General features: G+C 49.3%; 2 protein-coding genes across 3 annotated transcripts in view; one reads left to right on the top strand and one right to left on the bottom strand.

Moving 5' to 3' along the window:
• The window catches only part of LOC116958111 (uncharacterized), a 348130-nt gene that overhangs the window by 265974 nt on the left and 62020 nt on the right, over positions 1-20136 (bottom strand). The gene's annotated exons all lie outside the window — the stretch shown is intronic.
• Positions 1-20136, top strand: part of LOC116937533 (septin-4-like) — a 69298-nt gene that overhangs the window by 5672 nt on the left and 43490 nt on the right. For both annotated transcript variants that reach the window (XM_076064273.1, XM_076064272.1), the window contains exons 2-4: positions 4414-4504; positions 11957-12043; positions 19899-20022. In XM_076064273.1, the coding sequence (XP_075920388.1) occupies positions 4414-4504; positions 11957-12043; positions 19899-20022 (302 nt within the window). The remainder of the gene's footprint in view (positions 1-4413; positions 4505-11956; positions 12044-19898; positions 20023-20136) is intronic.

Below are 20136 nucleotides of genomic sequence, written 5' to 3'. Positions count from 1 at the left end.
ACTCACTCACTCACCTACTCACTCACCTACTCACTCACTTACTCATCTACTCACTCACCTACTCACTCACCTACTCACCTACTCACCTACTCACTCACCTACTCACTCACCTACTCACTCAGCTACTCACTCACCTCACTCACTCACCTACTCACTCACCTACTCAACTACTCACTCACCTACTCACTCACCTACTCAATCACCTCACATACTCACTCATCTACTCATTCACCTACTCACTCACCTACTCACTCACCTACTCATCCACCCACTCACCTACTCACTCACCTACTCACTCGCCTAGTCACTCACCTACTCACCCACCCACACACCTACTCACCTACTCACTCACCTACTCTATCACCTACTCACCTTCTCACTCACCTACTCACTCACCTCACTCACTCACCTACTCACCTACTCACTCACCTACTCACTCACCTACTCACTCACCTACTCACCTACTCACTCACCTACTCACTCACCTACTCACCTACTCACACACCTACTCACTCACCTCACTCACTCACTCACCTACTCACTCACCTACTCATCCACCCACTCACCTACTCACTCACCTACTCACTCGCCTAGTCACTCACCTACTCACCCACCCACACACCTACTCACCTACTCAGTCACCTACTCAATCACCTACTCACCTTCTCACTCACCTACTCACTCACCTCACTCACTCACCTACTCACCTACTCACTCACCTACTCACTCACCTACTCACTCACCTACTCACCTACTCACTCACCTACTCACTCACCTACTCACCTACTCACACACCTACTCACTCACCTCACTCACTCACTCACCTTCTCACTCACCTACTCACTCACCTACTCATCCACCCACTCACCTACTCACTCACCTACTCACTCGCCTAGTCACTCACCTACTCACCCACCCACACACCTACTCACCTACTCACTCACCTACTCAATCACCTACTCACCTTCTCACTCACCTACTCACTCACCTCACTCACTCACCTACTCACCTACTCACTCACCTACTCACTCACCTACTCACTCACCTACTCACCTACTCACTCACCTACTCACTCACCTACTCACACACCTACTCACTCACCTCACTCACTCACTCACCTACTCACTCACCTACTCACCTACGCACTCACCTACTCACTCACCTACTCTCTCTCCTACTCACTCACCTACTCATTCACCTTCTCACCTACTCACTCACCCACTCACCTACTCACTCACCTACTCACTCACCTAGTCACTCACCTACTCACCCACCTACTCACCTACTCACTCACCTACTCACTCTCCTACTCACCTACTCACTCACTCACCTACTTACTCAGCTACTCACTCACCTCACTCACTCACCTACTCACTCACCTACTCAACTACTCACTCACCTACTCACTCACCTACTCACTCACCTACTCACTCACTCACTCACCTACTCACTCACCTAATCACTCACCTACTCACCTACTCACTCACCTACTCACTCACCTACTCAATCACCTACTCACTCACCTCACTCACTCACTCACCTACTCACTCACCTACTCAACTTCTCACTCACCTACTCACTCACCTACTCACCTACTCACTCACTCACCTACTCACTCACTCACTCACCTACTCACTCACCTACTCACTCACTTACTCATCTACTCACTCTCCTACTCACTCACCTACTCACCTACTCACTCACCTACTCACCTACTCACTCAGCTACTCACTCACCTCACTCACTCACCTACTCACTCACCTACTCAACTACTCACTCACCTACTCACTCACCTACTCACTCACTCACTCACCTACTCACTCACCTACTCACTCACTTACTCACCTACTCACCTACTCACTCACCTACCCACTCACCTACTCACCTACTCAATCACCTAATCACTCACCTCACTCACTCACTCACTCACCTACTCACTCACCTACTCAACTACTCACTCACCTACTCACTCACCTACTCACCTACTCACTCACTCACCTACTCACTCACTCACTCACCTACTCACTCACCTACTCACTCACTTACTCATCTACTCACTCACCTACTCACTCACCTACTCACCTACTCACCTACTCACTCACCTACACACTCACCTACTCACTCACTCACTCACCTACCCACTCACCTACTCACTCACTTACTCATCTACTCACTCACCTACTCACTCACCTACTCACTCACCTACTCACTCACCTACTCACTTACTCACCTACTCAATCACCTACTCACTCACCTACTCACCCACTCAATCACCTACTCACTCACCTACTCATCTACTGACTCACCTCCTCACTCACCTACTCACTCACCTCACCTACTCACTCACCTACTCACTCACTCACCTACTCACTCACCTACCCTCTCACCTACTCACTCACCTACTCACCTACTCACTCACCTACCCTCTCACCTACTCACAGACACATTGTGACCCACACAGACTCAGTGACACTCAACAACCGCCATTCGCCACTAAGTGGCGGTGACGTCACCACGACGCTTGTGCCAGGCTATGTGCACCTTGAGGCCACGTGGAGTGTCGAACGCCCGCTGGCAGGAGGTCACGGGGCAGACCCAGGTGCCACGGGTCGACTGACTGAGATGACTGGCTGATGCACCACCTGTGCCCCCTACTGTGCCAACCTGCTGTGCTTTAGCCACCCGGCGCTCCGCTCGTTGTTGTGAGCGTCGCTCCTCCGCCCTCCGTTGTTGTTGGAGGGCGACTGCCTCCAACTGCCCAGTAGCATCCTTCACGAGCCTCCTCCACAGAGGCCGATCTTGACACCGCTGGTACCGGTCATCGGCAAGTCCACTCAGCTCCACGTCCTCCTGTACCACATCACTCCATCTCTTCTCTAGCCCGTACCGCGCCCGTTTAGCCTCCTCCATCCGGCCGAACAAAAGCTGTTTCGGCATGCGGTGGGTGGGCATGCGGGCTACATGACCCAGCCATCGCAGCCTTGCCCGCCGGAGGAGCTCACCGATGGGACCTTGCCCAGATATTTCAAGGATTTGTGAGCTCCTCACACAATCGAGTCTGGTTAAACCCAGGATGTATCGTAGGCAGGCCAGCCTAAATGTTTCTAACCGGCGAAGATGTTCCATTAGGGGGGTCCACGTTTCGCAAGCGTAGAGAAGGGAGAGAATGGCCGTGGCCGAGAAGACCTGAAGCTTAGTGCGGAGCGACAGACCAGGTAGCTTCCACACAGCGTTACGCAACCGATGAAAAGATATTGCCGCTCGACTGATTCGGAGTGAAACCTCTGCTGTTAAACTGGAGCCGGTCATGAGCACACTTCCCAGGTATGGGAAACTCTCTACTCTCTCTACAACTGCCCCATCACTGATTGGGAGTTGTGGGGGTGGAGTGTCAGATGGTACAAAATACCCAGGCAGGTGCTTAGTTTTGGTGGGGCTGATGGTAAGGCCCCATCTCTTAGTTGCACGCTCCAGTTTCAGCAGCAGCGTCTCCAACTCCTCCTCTGACTGAGCAGCTATTACCAAATCATCGGCATACATAACGTGGTTGAGCAATAGTGAGCCATCCCTTGACCGCACCCGGGCATCGATCAGCCTCCCATTATATCTGTACCATATGGAGATTCCCCGGTACAGCTATTGAAGGCTTCACGAACTACGTGGTCGAAATAGATGTTAAATAATGTGGGAGCCAGAGGACATCCCTGTCGCACCCCAAGGTGTACAGGGAATGGCTCTGACTCTCGGCCACGTAGTTTTACCCAGGCCCGCTCACCATCATGAAGGTCCTTAATGATCGTGAGCAAAGGGTCAGGGACTCCAAAAGCACGAAGAACAACTCAGAGCCCAGGCCTACTGATGGTATTATAGGCCTTGACCAGGTCAATAAAGCAGAGATGTAGATCTTGCTGGAATTCCCTACACCTCTGCTGTATCAGACGGACGAGTTAAACACACAGACACACACACAGTGACACACACACAGACACACAGACAGTGACACACACACACAGACACACAGACAGTGACACACACAGAGACACACACACAGTGACACACACACAGACACACACAAAGTGACACACAGACACACACAGTGACACAATAGCTATCATTCGTCACTTAGTGACAGCCTAGGTGCACCTTGAGGCTGTCATGTGAAGTGCCAGGCTAGGTGCAGGATGATGGTGATGGTGGTGATGGAGATTTTCATTGTCATGATGTTGTTGTTGATGTTGTTGTTGTTGATGATGTTGTTGTTGTTGATGTTGTTGATGTTGTTGTTGTGGATGTTGTTGTTGATGTTGTTGATGATGTTGTTGATGTTGTTGATGTTGTTGTTGATGTTCTTGTTGTTGTTGATGTTGATGTTGTTGATGTTGTTGATGTTGTTGATGTTGTTGTTGTTGACAGGACAAGGACTATGTGGGGTTTGCGACACTGCCCACTCAGGTCCATCGCAAGACGGTGAAGAAAGGATTTGACTTTACACTCCTAGTGGCAGGTGATGGTGATGGTGGTGGTGATGGTGGTGGTGATGGTGATGGTGGTGGTGATGGTGGTGGCGGTGGTGGTGATGGTGGTGGTGATGGTGGTGGTGATGGTGGTGGTGATGGTGGTGGTGATGACGATGGTGGTGGTGATGATCGTGGTGGTGATGGTGGTGGTGATGGTGGTGATGGTGGTGATGGTGACGGTGGTGGTGGTGATGGTGGTGATGGTGGTGATGGTGATGATGATGGTGGTGGTGATGGTGGTGGTGATGGTGGTGATGATGATGGTGATGGTGGTGGTGATGATGGTGATGATGGTGGTGATGATGGTAATGATGGTGATGGTGGTGATGATGGTGGTGATGGTGGTGGTGATGGTGGTGATGGTGGTGGTGATGAAAGTGGTGATGGTGGTGATGGTGGTGATGGCGATGGTGGTGGTGGTGATGGTGATGGTGGTGATGGTGGTGATGGTGGTGATGACGATGGTGGTGGTGATGGTGATGGTGGTGATGGTGGTGATGGTGGTGACGATGGTGGTGGTGATGGTGGTGGTGATGATGGTGGTGATGGTGATGGTGGTGGTGATGGTGGTGGTGATGGTGGGGTGGTGGTGGTGGTGGTGCTGGTGATGGTGATGGTGGTGATGGTGGTGATGACGATGGTGGTGGTGGTGATGGTGATGGTGGTGATGGTGGTGATGGTGGTGATGACGATGGTGGTGGTGGTGATGGTGATAGTGGTGATGTTGGTGATGGTGGTGATGGTGGTGACGATAGTGGTGGTGGTGACGGTGGTGGTGGTGGTGATGATGGTGGTGATGGTGGTGATGGTGATGATGGTGGTGATGGTGGTGGTGATGATGGTGATGATGGTGGTGATGATGGTAATGATGGTGATGGTGGTGATGATAATGATGGTGATGATGATGATTATGGTGGTGATGGTGGTGGTGGTGTTGGTGGTGGTGATGGTGGTGGTGGTGGTGTTGGTGGTGGTGGTGGTGATGGTGATGGTGGTGATGGTGGTGATGGTGATGATGGTGGATTGGTGATGGTGGTGATGGTGATGGTGGTGATGGTGGTGATGGTGATGTGGATGATGGTGGTGGTGATGATGGTGATGGTGGTGATGATGATGGTGGCGATGGTGATTTTGGTGATGATGGTGATGGTGCTGGTGAGGGTGGTGATGGTGATGGTGGTGATGGTGGTGATGGTGATGGTGATGTGGGTGATGATGGTGGTGGTGATGATGGTGGTGGTGATGATGGTGGTGGTGATGATGGTGATGGTGATGATGGTGATGGTGATGATGGTGATGATGGTGATGATGGTAATGATGGTGATGGTGGTGATGGTGGTGGTGGTGATGGTGTTGGTGATGGTGGTGGTGGTGATGGTGGTGATGGTGATGATGGTGATGTGGGTGATGGTGGTGGTGATGATGGTGATGATGGTGGTGATGATGGTGATGATGGTGATGGTGGTGATGATGGTGATGATGGTGATGGTGGTGATGGTGGTGGTGGTGGTGATGGTGGTGGTGATGGTGATGATGGTGATGGTGGTGATGGTGGTGTAGGTGATGTGGGTGATGGTGGTGGTGATGGTGATGGTGGTGGTGATGATGGTGGTGATGATGGTGATGATGGTGGTGATGATGGTAATGATGGTGATGGTGGTGATGATGATGATGATGGTGGTGATGGTGGTGATGATGGTGGTGGTGGTGGTGATGATGATGATGATGGTGGTGATGATGATGGTGATGTTGGTGATGGTGGTGATGGGGATGGTGATCGGGGGGATGATGTTGTCGATGTTGTTGTTGATGTTGTTGTTAATGTTGTTGTTGACGATGTTGTGTATGTTGTTGTTGTTGATGTTGTTGATGTTGTTAATGTTGTTGTTGACGATGTTGTGTATGTTGTGTATGTTGTTGATGTTGTTCACGATGTTGTGTATGTTGTTGATGTTGTTGATGTTGATGTTCATCTTCTGGGTTCTTTCGGTAAAGTCACCACGTAGAACGGTAATAAAATAATAAAAATAATAATAACAGAATAAAATTCTCACGACGTTTCGGCCACAACACAAGTAGCCTTCCTCAGGTGAAGTAACAGGCCTGTCCAGAAGACAGCGCTTGAGTGATCATGGACAGCGTCTCTTAAGCTGTGTGGGAGGAACAGAGAGCCTCGACAGAGGAGTTTACATTTAAATTCGCGTGCAACTGGGGGACTATCACGATGTTAGTGTGAGGGATCAGCGTGTAACTGGGGGACTATCACGATGTTGGTGTGAGGGATCAGCGTGTAACTGGGGGACTATCACGATGTTGGAGTGAGGGATCAGCGTGTAACTGGGGGACTATCACAATGTTAGTGTGAGGGATCAGCGTGTAACTGGGGGACTATCACGATGTTAGTGTGAGGGATCAGCGTGTAACTGGGGGACTATCACGATGTTAGTGTGAGGGATCAGCGTGTAACTGGGGGACTATCACGATGTTGGAGTGAGGGATCAGCGTGTGACTGGGGGACTATCACGATGTTAGTGTGAGGGATCTGCATGTAACTGGGGGACTATCACGATGTTAGTGTGAGGGATCAGCGTGTAACTGGGGGACTATCACGATGTTAGAGTGAGGGATCAGCGTGTAACTGGGGGACTATCACAATGTTAGTGTGAGGGATCAGCATGTAACTGGGGGACTATCACGATGTTAGTGTGAGGGATCAGCATGTAACTGGGGGACTATCACGATGTTAGTGTGAGGGATCAGCATGTAACTGGGGGACTATCACGATGTTAGTGTGAGGGATCAGCGTGTAACTGGGGGACTATCACGATGTTAGAGTGAGGGATCAGCGTGTAACTGGGGGACTATCACGATGTTAGAGTGAGGGATCAGCGTGTAACTGGGGGACTATCACGATGCTAGTGTGAGGGATCAGCATGTAACTGGGGGACTATCACGATGTTAGTGTGAGGGATCAGCATGTAACTGGGGGACTATCACGATGTTAGTGTGAGGGATCAGCATGTAACTGGGGGACTATCACGATGTTGGTGTGAGGGATCAGCGTGTAACTGGGGGACTAGCACGATGTTAGAGTGAGGGATCAGCGTGTAACTGGGGGACTATCACGATGTTAGTGTGAGGGATCAGCATGTAACTGGGGGACTATCACGATGTTAGTGTGAGGGATCAGCATGTAACTGGGGGACTATCAAGATGTTGGAGTGAGGGATCAGCGTGTAACTGGGAGACTATCACGATGTTAGTGTGAGGGATCAGCGTGTAACTGGGGGACTATCACGATGTTGGTGTGAGGGATCAGCGTGTAACTGGGGGACTATGACGATGTTAGTGTGAGGGATCAGCGTGTAACTGGGGGACTATCAAGATGTTGGAGTGAGGGATCAGCGTGTAACTGGGAGACTATCACGATGTTAGTGTGAGGGATCAGCGTGTAACTGGGGGACTATCACGATGTTAGTGTGAGGGATCAGCGTGTAACTGGGGGACTATCACGATGTTAGTGTGAGGGATCAGCGTGTAACTGGGGGACTATCACGATGTTAGTGTGAGGGATCAGCATGTAACTGGGGGACTATCATGATGTTAGTGTGAGGGATCAGCGTGTAACTGGGGGACTATCACGATGTTAGTGTGAGGGATCAGCGTGTAACTGGGGGACTATGACGATGTTAGTGTGAGGGATCAGCGTGTAACTGGGGGACTATCAAGATGTTGGAGTGAGGGATCAGCGTGTAACTGGGAGACTATCACGATGTTAGTGTGAGGGATCAGCGTGTAACTGGGGGACTATCACGATGTTAGTGTGAGGGATCAGCGTGTAACTGGGGGACTATCACGATGTTAGTGTGAGGGATCAGCATGTAACTGGGGGACTATCACGATGTTAGTGTGAGGGATCAGCGTGTAACTGGGGGACTATCACGATGTTGGAGTGAGGGATCAGCATGTAACTGGGGGACTATCACGATGTTAGTGTGAGGGATCAGCGTGTAACTGGGGGACTATCACGATGTTAGTGTGAGGGATCAGCGTGTAACTGGGGGACTATCACGATGTTAGTGTGAGGGATCAGCGTGTAACTGGGGGACTATCACGATGTTAGTGTGAGGGATCAGCGTGTAACTGGGGGACTATCACGATGTTGGTGTGAGGGATCAGCGTGTAACTGGGGGACTATCAAGATGTTGGTGTGAGGGATCAGCGTGTAACTGGGGGACTATCACGATGTTAGTGTGAGGGATCAGCGTGTAACTGGGGGACTATCACGATGTTAGTGTGAGGGATCAGCGTGTAACTGGGGGACTATCACGATGTTAGTGTGAGGGATCAGCGTGTAACTGGGGGACTATCACGATGTTAGTGTGAGGGATCAGCGTGTAACTGGGGGACTATCACGATGTTAGTGTGAGGGATCAGCGTGTAACTGGGGGACTATCAAGATGTTGGAGTGAGGGATCAGCGTGTAACTGGGGGACTATCACGATGTTGGAGTGAGGGATCAGCGTGTAACTGGGGGACTATCACGATGTTAGAGTGAGGGATCAGCGTGTAACTGGGGGACTATCACGATGTTGGGGTGAGGGATCAGCACCATGGAGAGCGAAGAGCTTTGTTCAGACGGACGAGTCCATCTATGTTCGGAACGGAGGAGGGGGGAGAATCGGCAACGGAGTGCTGGTCTGTCCTGTGTTGCGTTCTAACTATGATAAAAACTAGACTACTACACATTACAATATTATACCTTCCAATCTAAACTACATTGTATAATATCGTATCCATAGACAAACCCCACCCTTGAATTGTACAATGCGTTACTATACACTGCCCTATACTTTAGACTATAAAATATTAGACTTGTAGTATTACACTGTGTATTATTCTATTAACCCTACTGTATACCACACTGCTGTATATTCACTATACAATTACCGTACTATATATTGCCTTATGAATTATGTTAAACATTGCACCGTTATTACTATTTATTATTATACAAATGCTATAAACTATACCATTGACCGTCATGTGAGAGGTACTAGAGGCAGTGCCAGCGAATGGACTGCGGTCTGAAAGTCACCGTATAATAACAATCAATCAAGAACCGAAATGGTTTATAACGTCTTTCCAATGGTTACTAAGCCCAGAATCCATCTTCTCGGTTGAAATTGTCTCTGTGCTTGTATATGTGGATGGCTTCATGAACGAATCTCTCACGGTAGCCGGATGGCTTGCAGAGAACCTCCGTCTTGGAGAAGTCAATGGCATGTGAGCCTACTGAATTATAACAATGATCTGCCACGGCCGAGGTGTTGGTCCTACCGTGTTTAATGTCTGCTTTGTGTTCACGAATGCCGTCCGAGACATGGCGTTTGGTTTTCTCCAATGTAGCTACTACCACAGAGGCAACTTATATTCTTAGTATATGTGTTACCAACACACCTGATGATGACCGTTTGAGTTATGGTCGAAACGTCGTGAGAATTTTTTATTGTTTTATATATATTTTGTTGTTTCTCTTCAACGTGACTTTACCGAAAAAACTAAGAATATGAATTACTGCAGTCACGAAAGCTTTAAATCAAGAGGCAACTTAGTTTGTAGACACCAGGGTACTGTATGTCCGGAATCACATCTTTTACAGACGGAACCAGATCACGGATTTTATGTACTGTGTTTAAATCGGACCTGGATCTTGTGTTTATTCAGGATTTTGGAGATCTTTTTAGTGACCCCTGCAATGTAGGGTAAGGTGATGGTTTTGAGTGGCTCCACAAGAGGATCCTTCTTCATGGTTGGAGTGATAGCTTTGCGGATTGTGTAGTCGGAGTAACCATTAGCCTTGAGAGCTTGGTGTACGTGCTTGAGTTCTCTGGCAATGTGTTCCTGGTCCGAAATGCATTGGGCTCTATGGTATAGAGTCTTGATGAGGGAGTTCTTCTGGGATGGATGGTGGTGGGAATCCGGTTTAAAGTAAGCATCCATATGGGTAGCTTTCCTGTAGACAGAGTGGCTCATTGAACCATCATGTCTCCTTTTAATTAGTACATCCAAAAAAGGTAGCTTGCCATCTTTTTCGACCTCCATGGTAAATCTGATGGCTGGGTGTATGGAATTTATTTGGTCGAGGAATTGGTCTAGAGCAGGCCGGCCATGTGGCCAGATGACAAAAGTGTCATCCACGTACCTCTTCCATAAGGTCGGGCGCAGAGTGGCAGTCTGGATGGCGTCAGTCTCAAATTTCTCCATGAACACGTTGGCTACAACCGGAGATAGGGGGGAGCCCATTGGGGTGCCCTCAGTTTGGTTGTAGAAAGTTCCATTCCAGGTGAACTATGTGTTGGTTAAGCAATGTCTCACCAGGGGGGGTACATCAGTATGCAGTCCTTGATTAACCAAGTCTTCAATGATAGGGATGGTGTCAGGTACAGGAACTTTGGTGAATAAGGACACCAGGTGAGTAGAGTTTAGAACCCCAGACGATGTTGTTGTTGATGTTGTTGTTGTTGATGTTGTTGATGTTGTTGTTGATGTTGTTGATGTTGATGAAGATGTTGTTGATGTTGTTGATGTTGTTGTTGACGTTGTTGATGATGTAGATGTTGATGATGTTGTTGATGTTGTTGATGTTGTTGATGATGTTGTTGTTGATGTTGTTGTTGTGGATGTTGATGTTGTTGATGTTGTTGATGTTGTTGATGATGATGTTGTTGATGATGTAGATGTTGATGATGTTGTTGATGTTGTTGTTGATGTTGTTGATGATGTTGTTGATGTTGATGTTGTTGATGTTGTTGATGTTGTTGTTGTTGATGTTATTGTTGTTGTTGATGTTGTTGTTGACGTTGTTGATGATGTAGATGTTGTTGATGATGTAGATGTTGATGATGTTGTTGATGTTGTTGATGTTGTTGATGATGTTGTTGATGTTGTTGATGTTGTTGATATTGTTGTTGATGTTGTTGTTGATGTTGTTGTTGATGTTGTTGATGTTGTTGTTGATGTTGTTGATGTTGTTGATGATGTTGATGTTGTTGTTGTTGATGTTGTTGTTGATGATGTTGATGTTGTTGTTGATGTTGTTGTTGATGTTGTTGTTGTTGATGTTGTTGATGATGATGTTGTTGATGTTGTTGTTGTTGATGATGTTGTTGATGTTGTTGATGTTGTTGTTGATGATGTTGATGTTGTTGATGTTGTTGTTGATGTTGTTGTTGTTGATGTTGTTGTTGATGTTGTTGTTGTTGATGTTGTTGTTGATGTTGTTGTTGTTGATGTGGTTGATGTTGTTGTTGTTGTGGTTGATGTTGTTGTTGTTGTTGATGATGTTGTTGATGTTGTTGTTGATGATGTAGATGTTGTTGTTGTTGATGTTGTTGATGTTGTTGTTGTTGATGTTGTTGATGTTGTTGTTGTTGTAGGTGAGTCTGGCCTGGGCAAGTCGACCCTCATCAACAGCCTCTTCCTCACTGACCTCTACCGTGAGCGTACACAGCTCAACGCAGAGGGTGAGGAACACTCACCACTCACACTCACCACTCACACTCACCACTCACACTCACCACTCACACTCACCACTCACACTCACCACTCACACTCACCACTCACACTCACCACTCACACTCACCACTCACACTCACACTCACCACTCACATTCACCACTCACACTCACCACTCACTACTCACCACTCACACTCACCACTCACACTCACCACTCACACTCACCACTCACACTCACCACTCACACTCACCACTCACACTCACCACTCACCACTCACACTCTCCAATCACACTCACCACTCACACTCACCACTCACACTCACCACTCACACTCACCACTCACACTCACCACTCACACTCACCACTCACACTCACCACTCACACACACTCTCCACTCACACTCACCACTCACACTCACCACTCACACTCACCACTCACACTCACCACTCACACTCACCACTCACACTCACCACGCACACTCACCACTCACACTCACCACTCACACTCACCACTCACACTCACCACTCACACTCACAACTCACACTCACAACTCACACTCACCACTCACACTCATGACTCACCACTCACCACTCACACTTACCACTCACACTCACCACTCACACTCACTGCTCACCATTCACACTCACTACTCACCACTCACACTCACCACTCACACTTACTACTCACCACTCACTCACCACTCACACTCACCACTCACACTCACCACTCACACTCACTACTCACCACTCGCTACTCACCACTCACTACTCACCACTCACACTCACCAATAACCATTCACACTCACCACTCACACTCACCACTCACACACACCACTCACCATTCACACTCAAACTCACCACTCACCACTCACACTCACCACTCACACTCACCACGCACACTCACCACTCACACTCACCACTCACACTCACCACTCACACTCACCACTCACACTCACCACTCACACTCACCACTCACACTCACCACTCACACACACTCTCCACTCACACTCACCACTCACACTCACCACTCACCACTCACACTCACCACTCACACTCACCACTCACACTCACCACTCACACTCACCACGCACACTCACCACTCACACTCACCACTCACACTCACCACTCACACTCACCACTCACACTCACAACTCACACTCACAACTCACACTCACCACTCACACTCATGACTCACCACTCACCACTCACACTTACCACTCACACTCACCACTCACACTCACTGCTCACCATTCACACTCACCACTCACACTCACTACTCACCACTCACACTCACCACTCACACTTACTACTCACCACTCACTCACCACTCACACTCACCACTCACACTCACCACTCACACTCACTACTCACCACTCACTACTCACCACTCACTACTCACCACTCACACTCACCAATAACCATTCACACTCACCACTCACACTCACCACTCACACACACCACTCACCATTCACACTCAAACTCACCACTCACCACTCACACTCACCGCTCACACTCACCGCTCACACTCACCGCTCACACTCACACTCACCACTCACACTCACCACTCACCGCTCACACTCGCCACTCACACTCACCACTCACACTCAACACTCACCACTCACACTCACCAATCACCCTCACACTCACCACTCACACTCACCACTCACACTCACCACTCACACTCACCACTCACACTCAACATTCACCACTCACACTCACCGCTCACACTCACTGCTCACCGCTCACACTCACCACTCACACTCACCACTCACATTCACCACTCACACTCACCACTCACCATTCACACTCACACTCACCACTCACACTCACCACTCACACTCACCACCCACCACTCACACTCACAACTCACACTCACCACTCACGACTCACCACTCATCACTCACACTCACCACTCACACTTACCACTCACACTCACTACTCACCATTCACACTCACCACTCACACTCACCACTCACACTCTCCACTCACACTTACCACTCACACTCACCACTCACACTCTCCACTCACACTCACCACTCACCACTCACACTCGCCACTCACACTCACACACACCACTCACCATTCACACTCACCACTCACACTCACCACTCACCACTCACACTCACCACTCACACTCACCACTCACACTCACCACTCACACTCACCACTCACCACTCACACTCACCACTCACACTCACCACTCACACTCACCACTCACCACTCACACTCACCACTCACACTCACCATTCACACTCACCAATAACCATTCACACTCACCACTCACACTCACCACTCACACTCACCATTCACACACACCACTCACCATTCACACTCACACTCACCACTCACCATTCACACTCACACTCACACTTACTACTCACACACACCACTCACACTCAACACTCGCCACTCACACTCACCACTCACCACTCACACTCACACTCACCACTCACACTCAACACTCGCCACTCACACTCACCACTCACCACTCACACTCACACTCACCGCTCACACTCACCGCTCACACTCACCACTCACCATTCACACTCACACTCACCACTCACACTCACCACTCACACTCACCACTCACACTCACCACTCACACTCTCCACTCACACTCACCACTCACACTCACCACTCACACTCTCCACTCACACTCTCCACTCACACTCACCACTCACACTCACAACTCACACTCACCACTCACACTCATCACTCACACTCACCACTCACACTCACCACTCACACTCACCACTCACACTCACCACTCACACTCTCCACTCACACTCACCACTCACACTCACCACTCACACTCACCACTCACACTCACCACTCACCACTCACACTCACCACTCACACTCACCACTGACACTCACCACTCACATTCTCCACTCACACTCACCACTCACCACTCACACTCGCCACTCACACTCACCACTCACACACACCACTCACACTCACCACTCACACTCACCACTCACACTCACCACTCACACTCACCACTCACACTCACCACTCACACTTACCACTCACACTCACCACTCACACTCACCACTCACACTCACCACTCACCATTCACACTCACACTCACCACTCACACTCACCACTCACACTTACTACTCACACTCACCACTCACACTCACCACTCACACTCACCACTCACCACTCACACTCACCACTCACACTCACCACTGACACTCACCACTCACACTCACCGCTCACACTCACACTCACCACTCACACTCACCACTCACACTCACCACTCACACTCTCCACTCACACTCACCACTCACACTCACCACTCACACTTACCACTCACACTCACCACTCACACTCACCGCTCACACTCACCACTCACACTCGCCACTCACACTCACTACTCACCACTCACACTCACCACTCACTACTCACCACTCACACTCACCACTCACACTCACCACTCACCATTCACACTCACACTCACCACTCACACTCACCACTCACACTCACCACTCACACTCACCACTCATCACTCACACTCACCACTCACACTCACCACTCACCATTCACACTCACCACTCACACTCACCACTCACACTCACCACTCACCGCTCACACTCGCCACTCACACTCACCACTCACACTCAACACTCACCACTCACACTCACCAATCACCCTCACACTCACCACTCACACTCACCACTCACACTCACCACTCACACTCACCACTCACACTCACCACTCACCACTCACACTCACCACTCACACTCAACATTCACCACTCACACTCACCGCTCACACTCACTGCTCACCGCTCACACTCACCACTCACACTCACCACTCACATTCACCACTCACACTCACCACTCACCATTCACACTCACACTCACCACTCACACTCACCACTCACACTCACCACCCACCACTCACACTCACAACTCACACTCACCACTCACGACTCACCACTCATCACTCACACTCACCACTCACACTTACCACTCACACTCACTACTCACCATTCACACTCACCACTCACACTCACCACTCACACTCTCCACTCACACTTACCACTCACACTCACCACTCACACTCTCCACTCACACTCTCCACTCACCACTCACCACTCACCACTCACACTCGCCACTCACACTCACACACACCACTCACCATTCACACTCACCACTCACACTCACCACTCACCACTCACACTCACCACTCACACTCACCACTCACACTCACCACTCACACTCACCACTCACCACTCACACTCACCACTCACACTCACCACTCACACTCACCACTCACCACTCACACTCACCACTCACACTCACCATTCACACTCACCAATAACCATTCACACTCACCACTCACACTCACCATTCACACACACCACTCACCATTCACACTCACACTCACACTCACCACTCACACTCAACACTCGCCACTCACACTCACCACTCACCACTCACACTCACACTCACCGCTCACACTCACCGCTCACACTCACCACTCACCATTCACACTCACACTCACCACTCACACTCACCACTCACACTCACCACTCACACTCACCACTCACACTCTCCACTCACACTCACCACTCACACTCACCACTCACACTCTCCACTCACACTCTCCACTCACACTCACCACTCACACTCACAACTCACACTCACCACTCACACTCATCACTCACACTCACCACTCACACTCACCACTCACACTCACCACTCACACTCACCACTCACACTCTCCACTCACACTCACACTCACCACTCACATTCTCCACTCACACTCACCACTCACCACTCACACTCGCCACTCACACTCACCACTCACACACACCACTCACACTCACCACTCACACTCACCACTCACACTCACCACTCACACTCACCACTCACACTCACCACTCACACTTACCACTCACACTCACCACTCACACTCACCACTCACACTCACCACTCACCATTCACACTCACACTCACCACTCACACTCACCACTCACACTTACTACTCACACTCACCACTCACACTCACCACTCACACTCACCACTCACCACTCACACTCACCACTCACACTCACCACTGACACTCACCACTCACACTCACCGCTCACACTCACACTCACCACTCACACTCACCACTCACACTCACCACTCACACTCTCCACTCACACTCACCACTCACACTCACCACTCACACTTACCACTCACACTCACCACTCACACTCACCGCTCACACTCACCACTCACACTCGCCACTCACACTCACTACTCACCACTCACACTCACCACTCACTACTCACCACTCACACTCACCACTCACACTCACCACTCACCATTCACACTCACACTCACCACTCACACTCACCACTCACACTCACCACTCACACTCACCACTCATCACTCACACTCACCACTCACACTCACCACTCACCATTCACACTCACCACTCACACTCACCACTCACACTCACCACTCACACTCACACTCACCACTCACACTCACCACTCACACTCACCACTCACACTCACCGCTCACACTCACCACTCACACTCAACACTCACCACTCACACTCACCACTCACCGCTCACACTCTCACTCACCGCTCACACTCACCACTCACACTCACCACTCACACTCACCACTCACACTCACCACTCACACTCACCACTCACACTCACCGCTCACACTCACTGCTCACACTCACACTCACCACTCACACTCACCGCTCACACTCACCGCTCACACTCACCACTCACACTCACCACTCACATTCACCACTCACACTCACCACTCACACTCACCACTCACACTCGCATAAAGACCAATGATGTAGGTGATGGTGATGTGTGTAATGGTGATGTGGGTGATGTGGGTGATGATGGTGATGTTGGTGATGTTGGTGATGTGGGTGATGTTGTTGGTGATGTTGGTGATGTGGTTGATGGTGATGTTGGTGATGATGGTGATTTTGGTGATGTGGGTGATGATGTTGGTGATGATGGTGATGTGGGTGATGTTGTTGGTGATGGTGATGTTGGTGATGTTGGTGATGGTGATGATGGTGATGTTGGTGATGGTGGTGATGGTGATGATGGTGATGTTGGTGATGTGGGTGATGGTGATGATGATGATGGTGATGTTGATGTTGGTGATGTTGATGTTGATGGTGATGATGGTGATGTTGGTGGTGATGATAGTGATGATGGTGATGGTGATGATGGTGATGATGGTGATGTTGATGGTGAAGGTGATGTTGGTGATGGTGATGTTGGTGATGATGATGGTGATGATGATGGTGATGATGATGGTGATGATGTTGATGGTGATGATGTTGATGGTGATGATGTTGATGTTGATGGTGATGATGGTGATGTTGGTGATGGTGATGATGGTGATGTTGGTGATGTGGGTGATGGTGATGATGATGATGGTGATGTTGATGTTGGTGATGTTGATGGTGATGATGGTGATGATGGTGGTGATGTTGATAGTGATGATGGTGATGTTGGTGGTGATGATGGTGATGGTGATGTTGGTAATGATGGTGATGATGGTGATGTTGATGGTGAAGGTGATGTTGGTGATGGTGATGTTGGTGATGATGATGGTGGTGATAGTGATGTTGGTGATAGTGATGTTGGTGATAGTGATGTTGGTGATGGTGATGTTGATGTTGGTGATGTTGATGTTGATGGTGATGATGGTGATGTTGGTGGTGATGGTGATGATAGTGATGATGGTGATGGTGATGATGGTGATGATGGTGATGTTGATGGTGATGGTGATGTTGGTGATGGTGATGATGGTGATGATGGTGATGTTGGTGATGTGGGTGATGGTGATGATGATGATGGTGATGTTGATGTTGGTGATGTTGATGGTGATGATGGTGATGATGGTGGTGATGTTGATGGTGATGATGGTGATGTTGGTGGTGATGGTGATGATGGTGATGGTGATGTTGGTAATGATGGTGATGATGGTGATGTTGATGGTGAAGGTGATGTTGGTGATGGTGATGTTGGTGATGATGATGGTGGTGATAGTGATGTTGGTGATAGTGATGTTGGTGATAGTGATGTTGGTGATGGTGATGTGGGTGATGATGTTGATGTTGATGGTGATGATGGTAATGTTGGTGATGATGATGTTGATGATGGTGATGTTGGTGATGGTGATGATGGTGATGTTGGTGATGGTGATGATGATGTTGGTGATGTTGGTGATGATGATGGTGATGATGGTGATGGTGTTGATGGTGATGGTGATGTTGGTGATGATGGTGATGGTGATGATGGTGATGTTGGTGATGGTGATGATGGTGATGATGGTGATGGTGATGATGGTGATGGTGTTGATGGTGATGGTGATGTTGGTGATGATGGTGATGATGGTGATGATGTTGATTGTGATGATGGTGATGGTGATGATGATGGTGATGATGGTGATGATGGTGATGATGATGGTGATGATGATGGTGATGATGATGATGGTGATGCTGGTGATGATGGTGATGATGGTGATGGTGATGATGGTGATGATGGTGATGATGTTGATGGTGATGATGGTGATGGTGATGATGGTGATGATGGTGATGATGATGATGGTGATGATGGTGATGATGGTGATGATGGTGATGGTGATGATGGTGATGATGGTGATGATGTTGATGGTGATGTTGGTGATGGTGATGTTGGTGATGATGGTGATGATGGTGATGATGGTGATTGTGATGATGATGGTGATGATGGTGATGATGGTGATGATGATGGTGATGATGATGATGGTGATGATGGTGATGATGGTGATGATGGTGATGGTAATGTGGGTGATGGTGATGATGGTGATGATGGTGATGATGATGGTGATGTTGTCAGAGCGGATTGAGCGGACGGTGGAGATCTCCCGTCACACGCTGGACATTGAGGAGAAAGGCGTCAAACTGAAGCTCACCGTGGTGGACACCCCAGGATTCGCTGACGCTCTAAACAACACCGATAGGTGAGCGTTACTCACCACTCACTCACCACTCACTCACCACTCACTCACTTACTCACTCACCACTCACTCACCGTGGTGGACACCCCAGGATTCGCTGACGCTCTAAACAACACC

Source organism: Petromyzon marinus, unplaced genomic scaffold, assembly GCF_048934315.1.
Source record: "Petromyzon marinus isolate PM22_M1 ecotype Great Lakes invasive population unplaced genomic scaffold, UKy_Petmar_22M1.pri1.0 PM_Scaffold_37, whole genome shotgun sequence".
NCBI classification, from domain to species: domain Eukaryota; kingdom Metazoa; phylum Chordata; class Hyperoartia; order Petromyzontiformes; family Petromyzontidae; genus Petromyzon; species Petromyzon marinus.
Note: the sequence above shows the minus strand (reverse complement) of the source record. Positions and strands in the feature narration are given on the sequence as shown.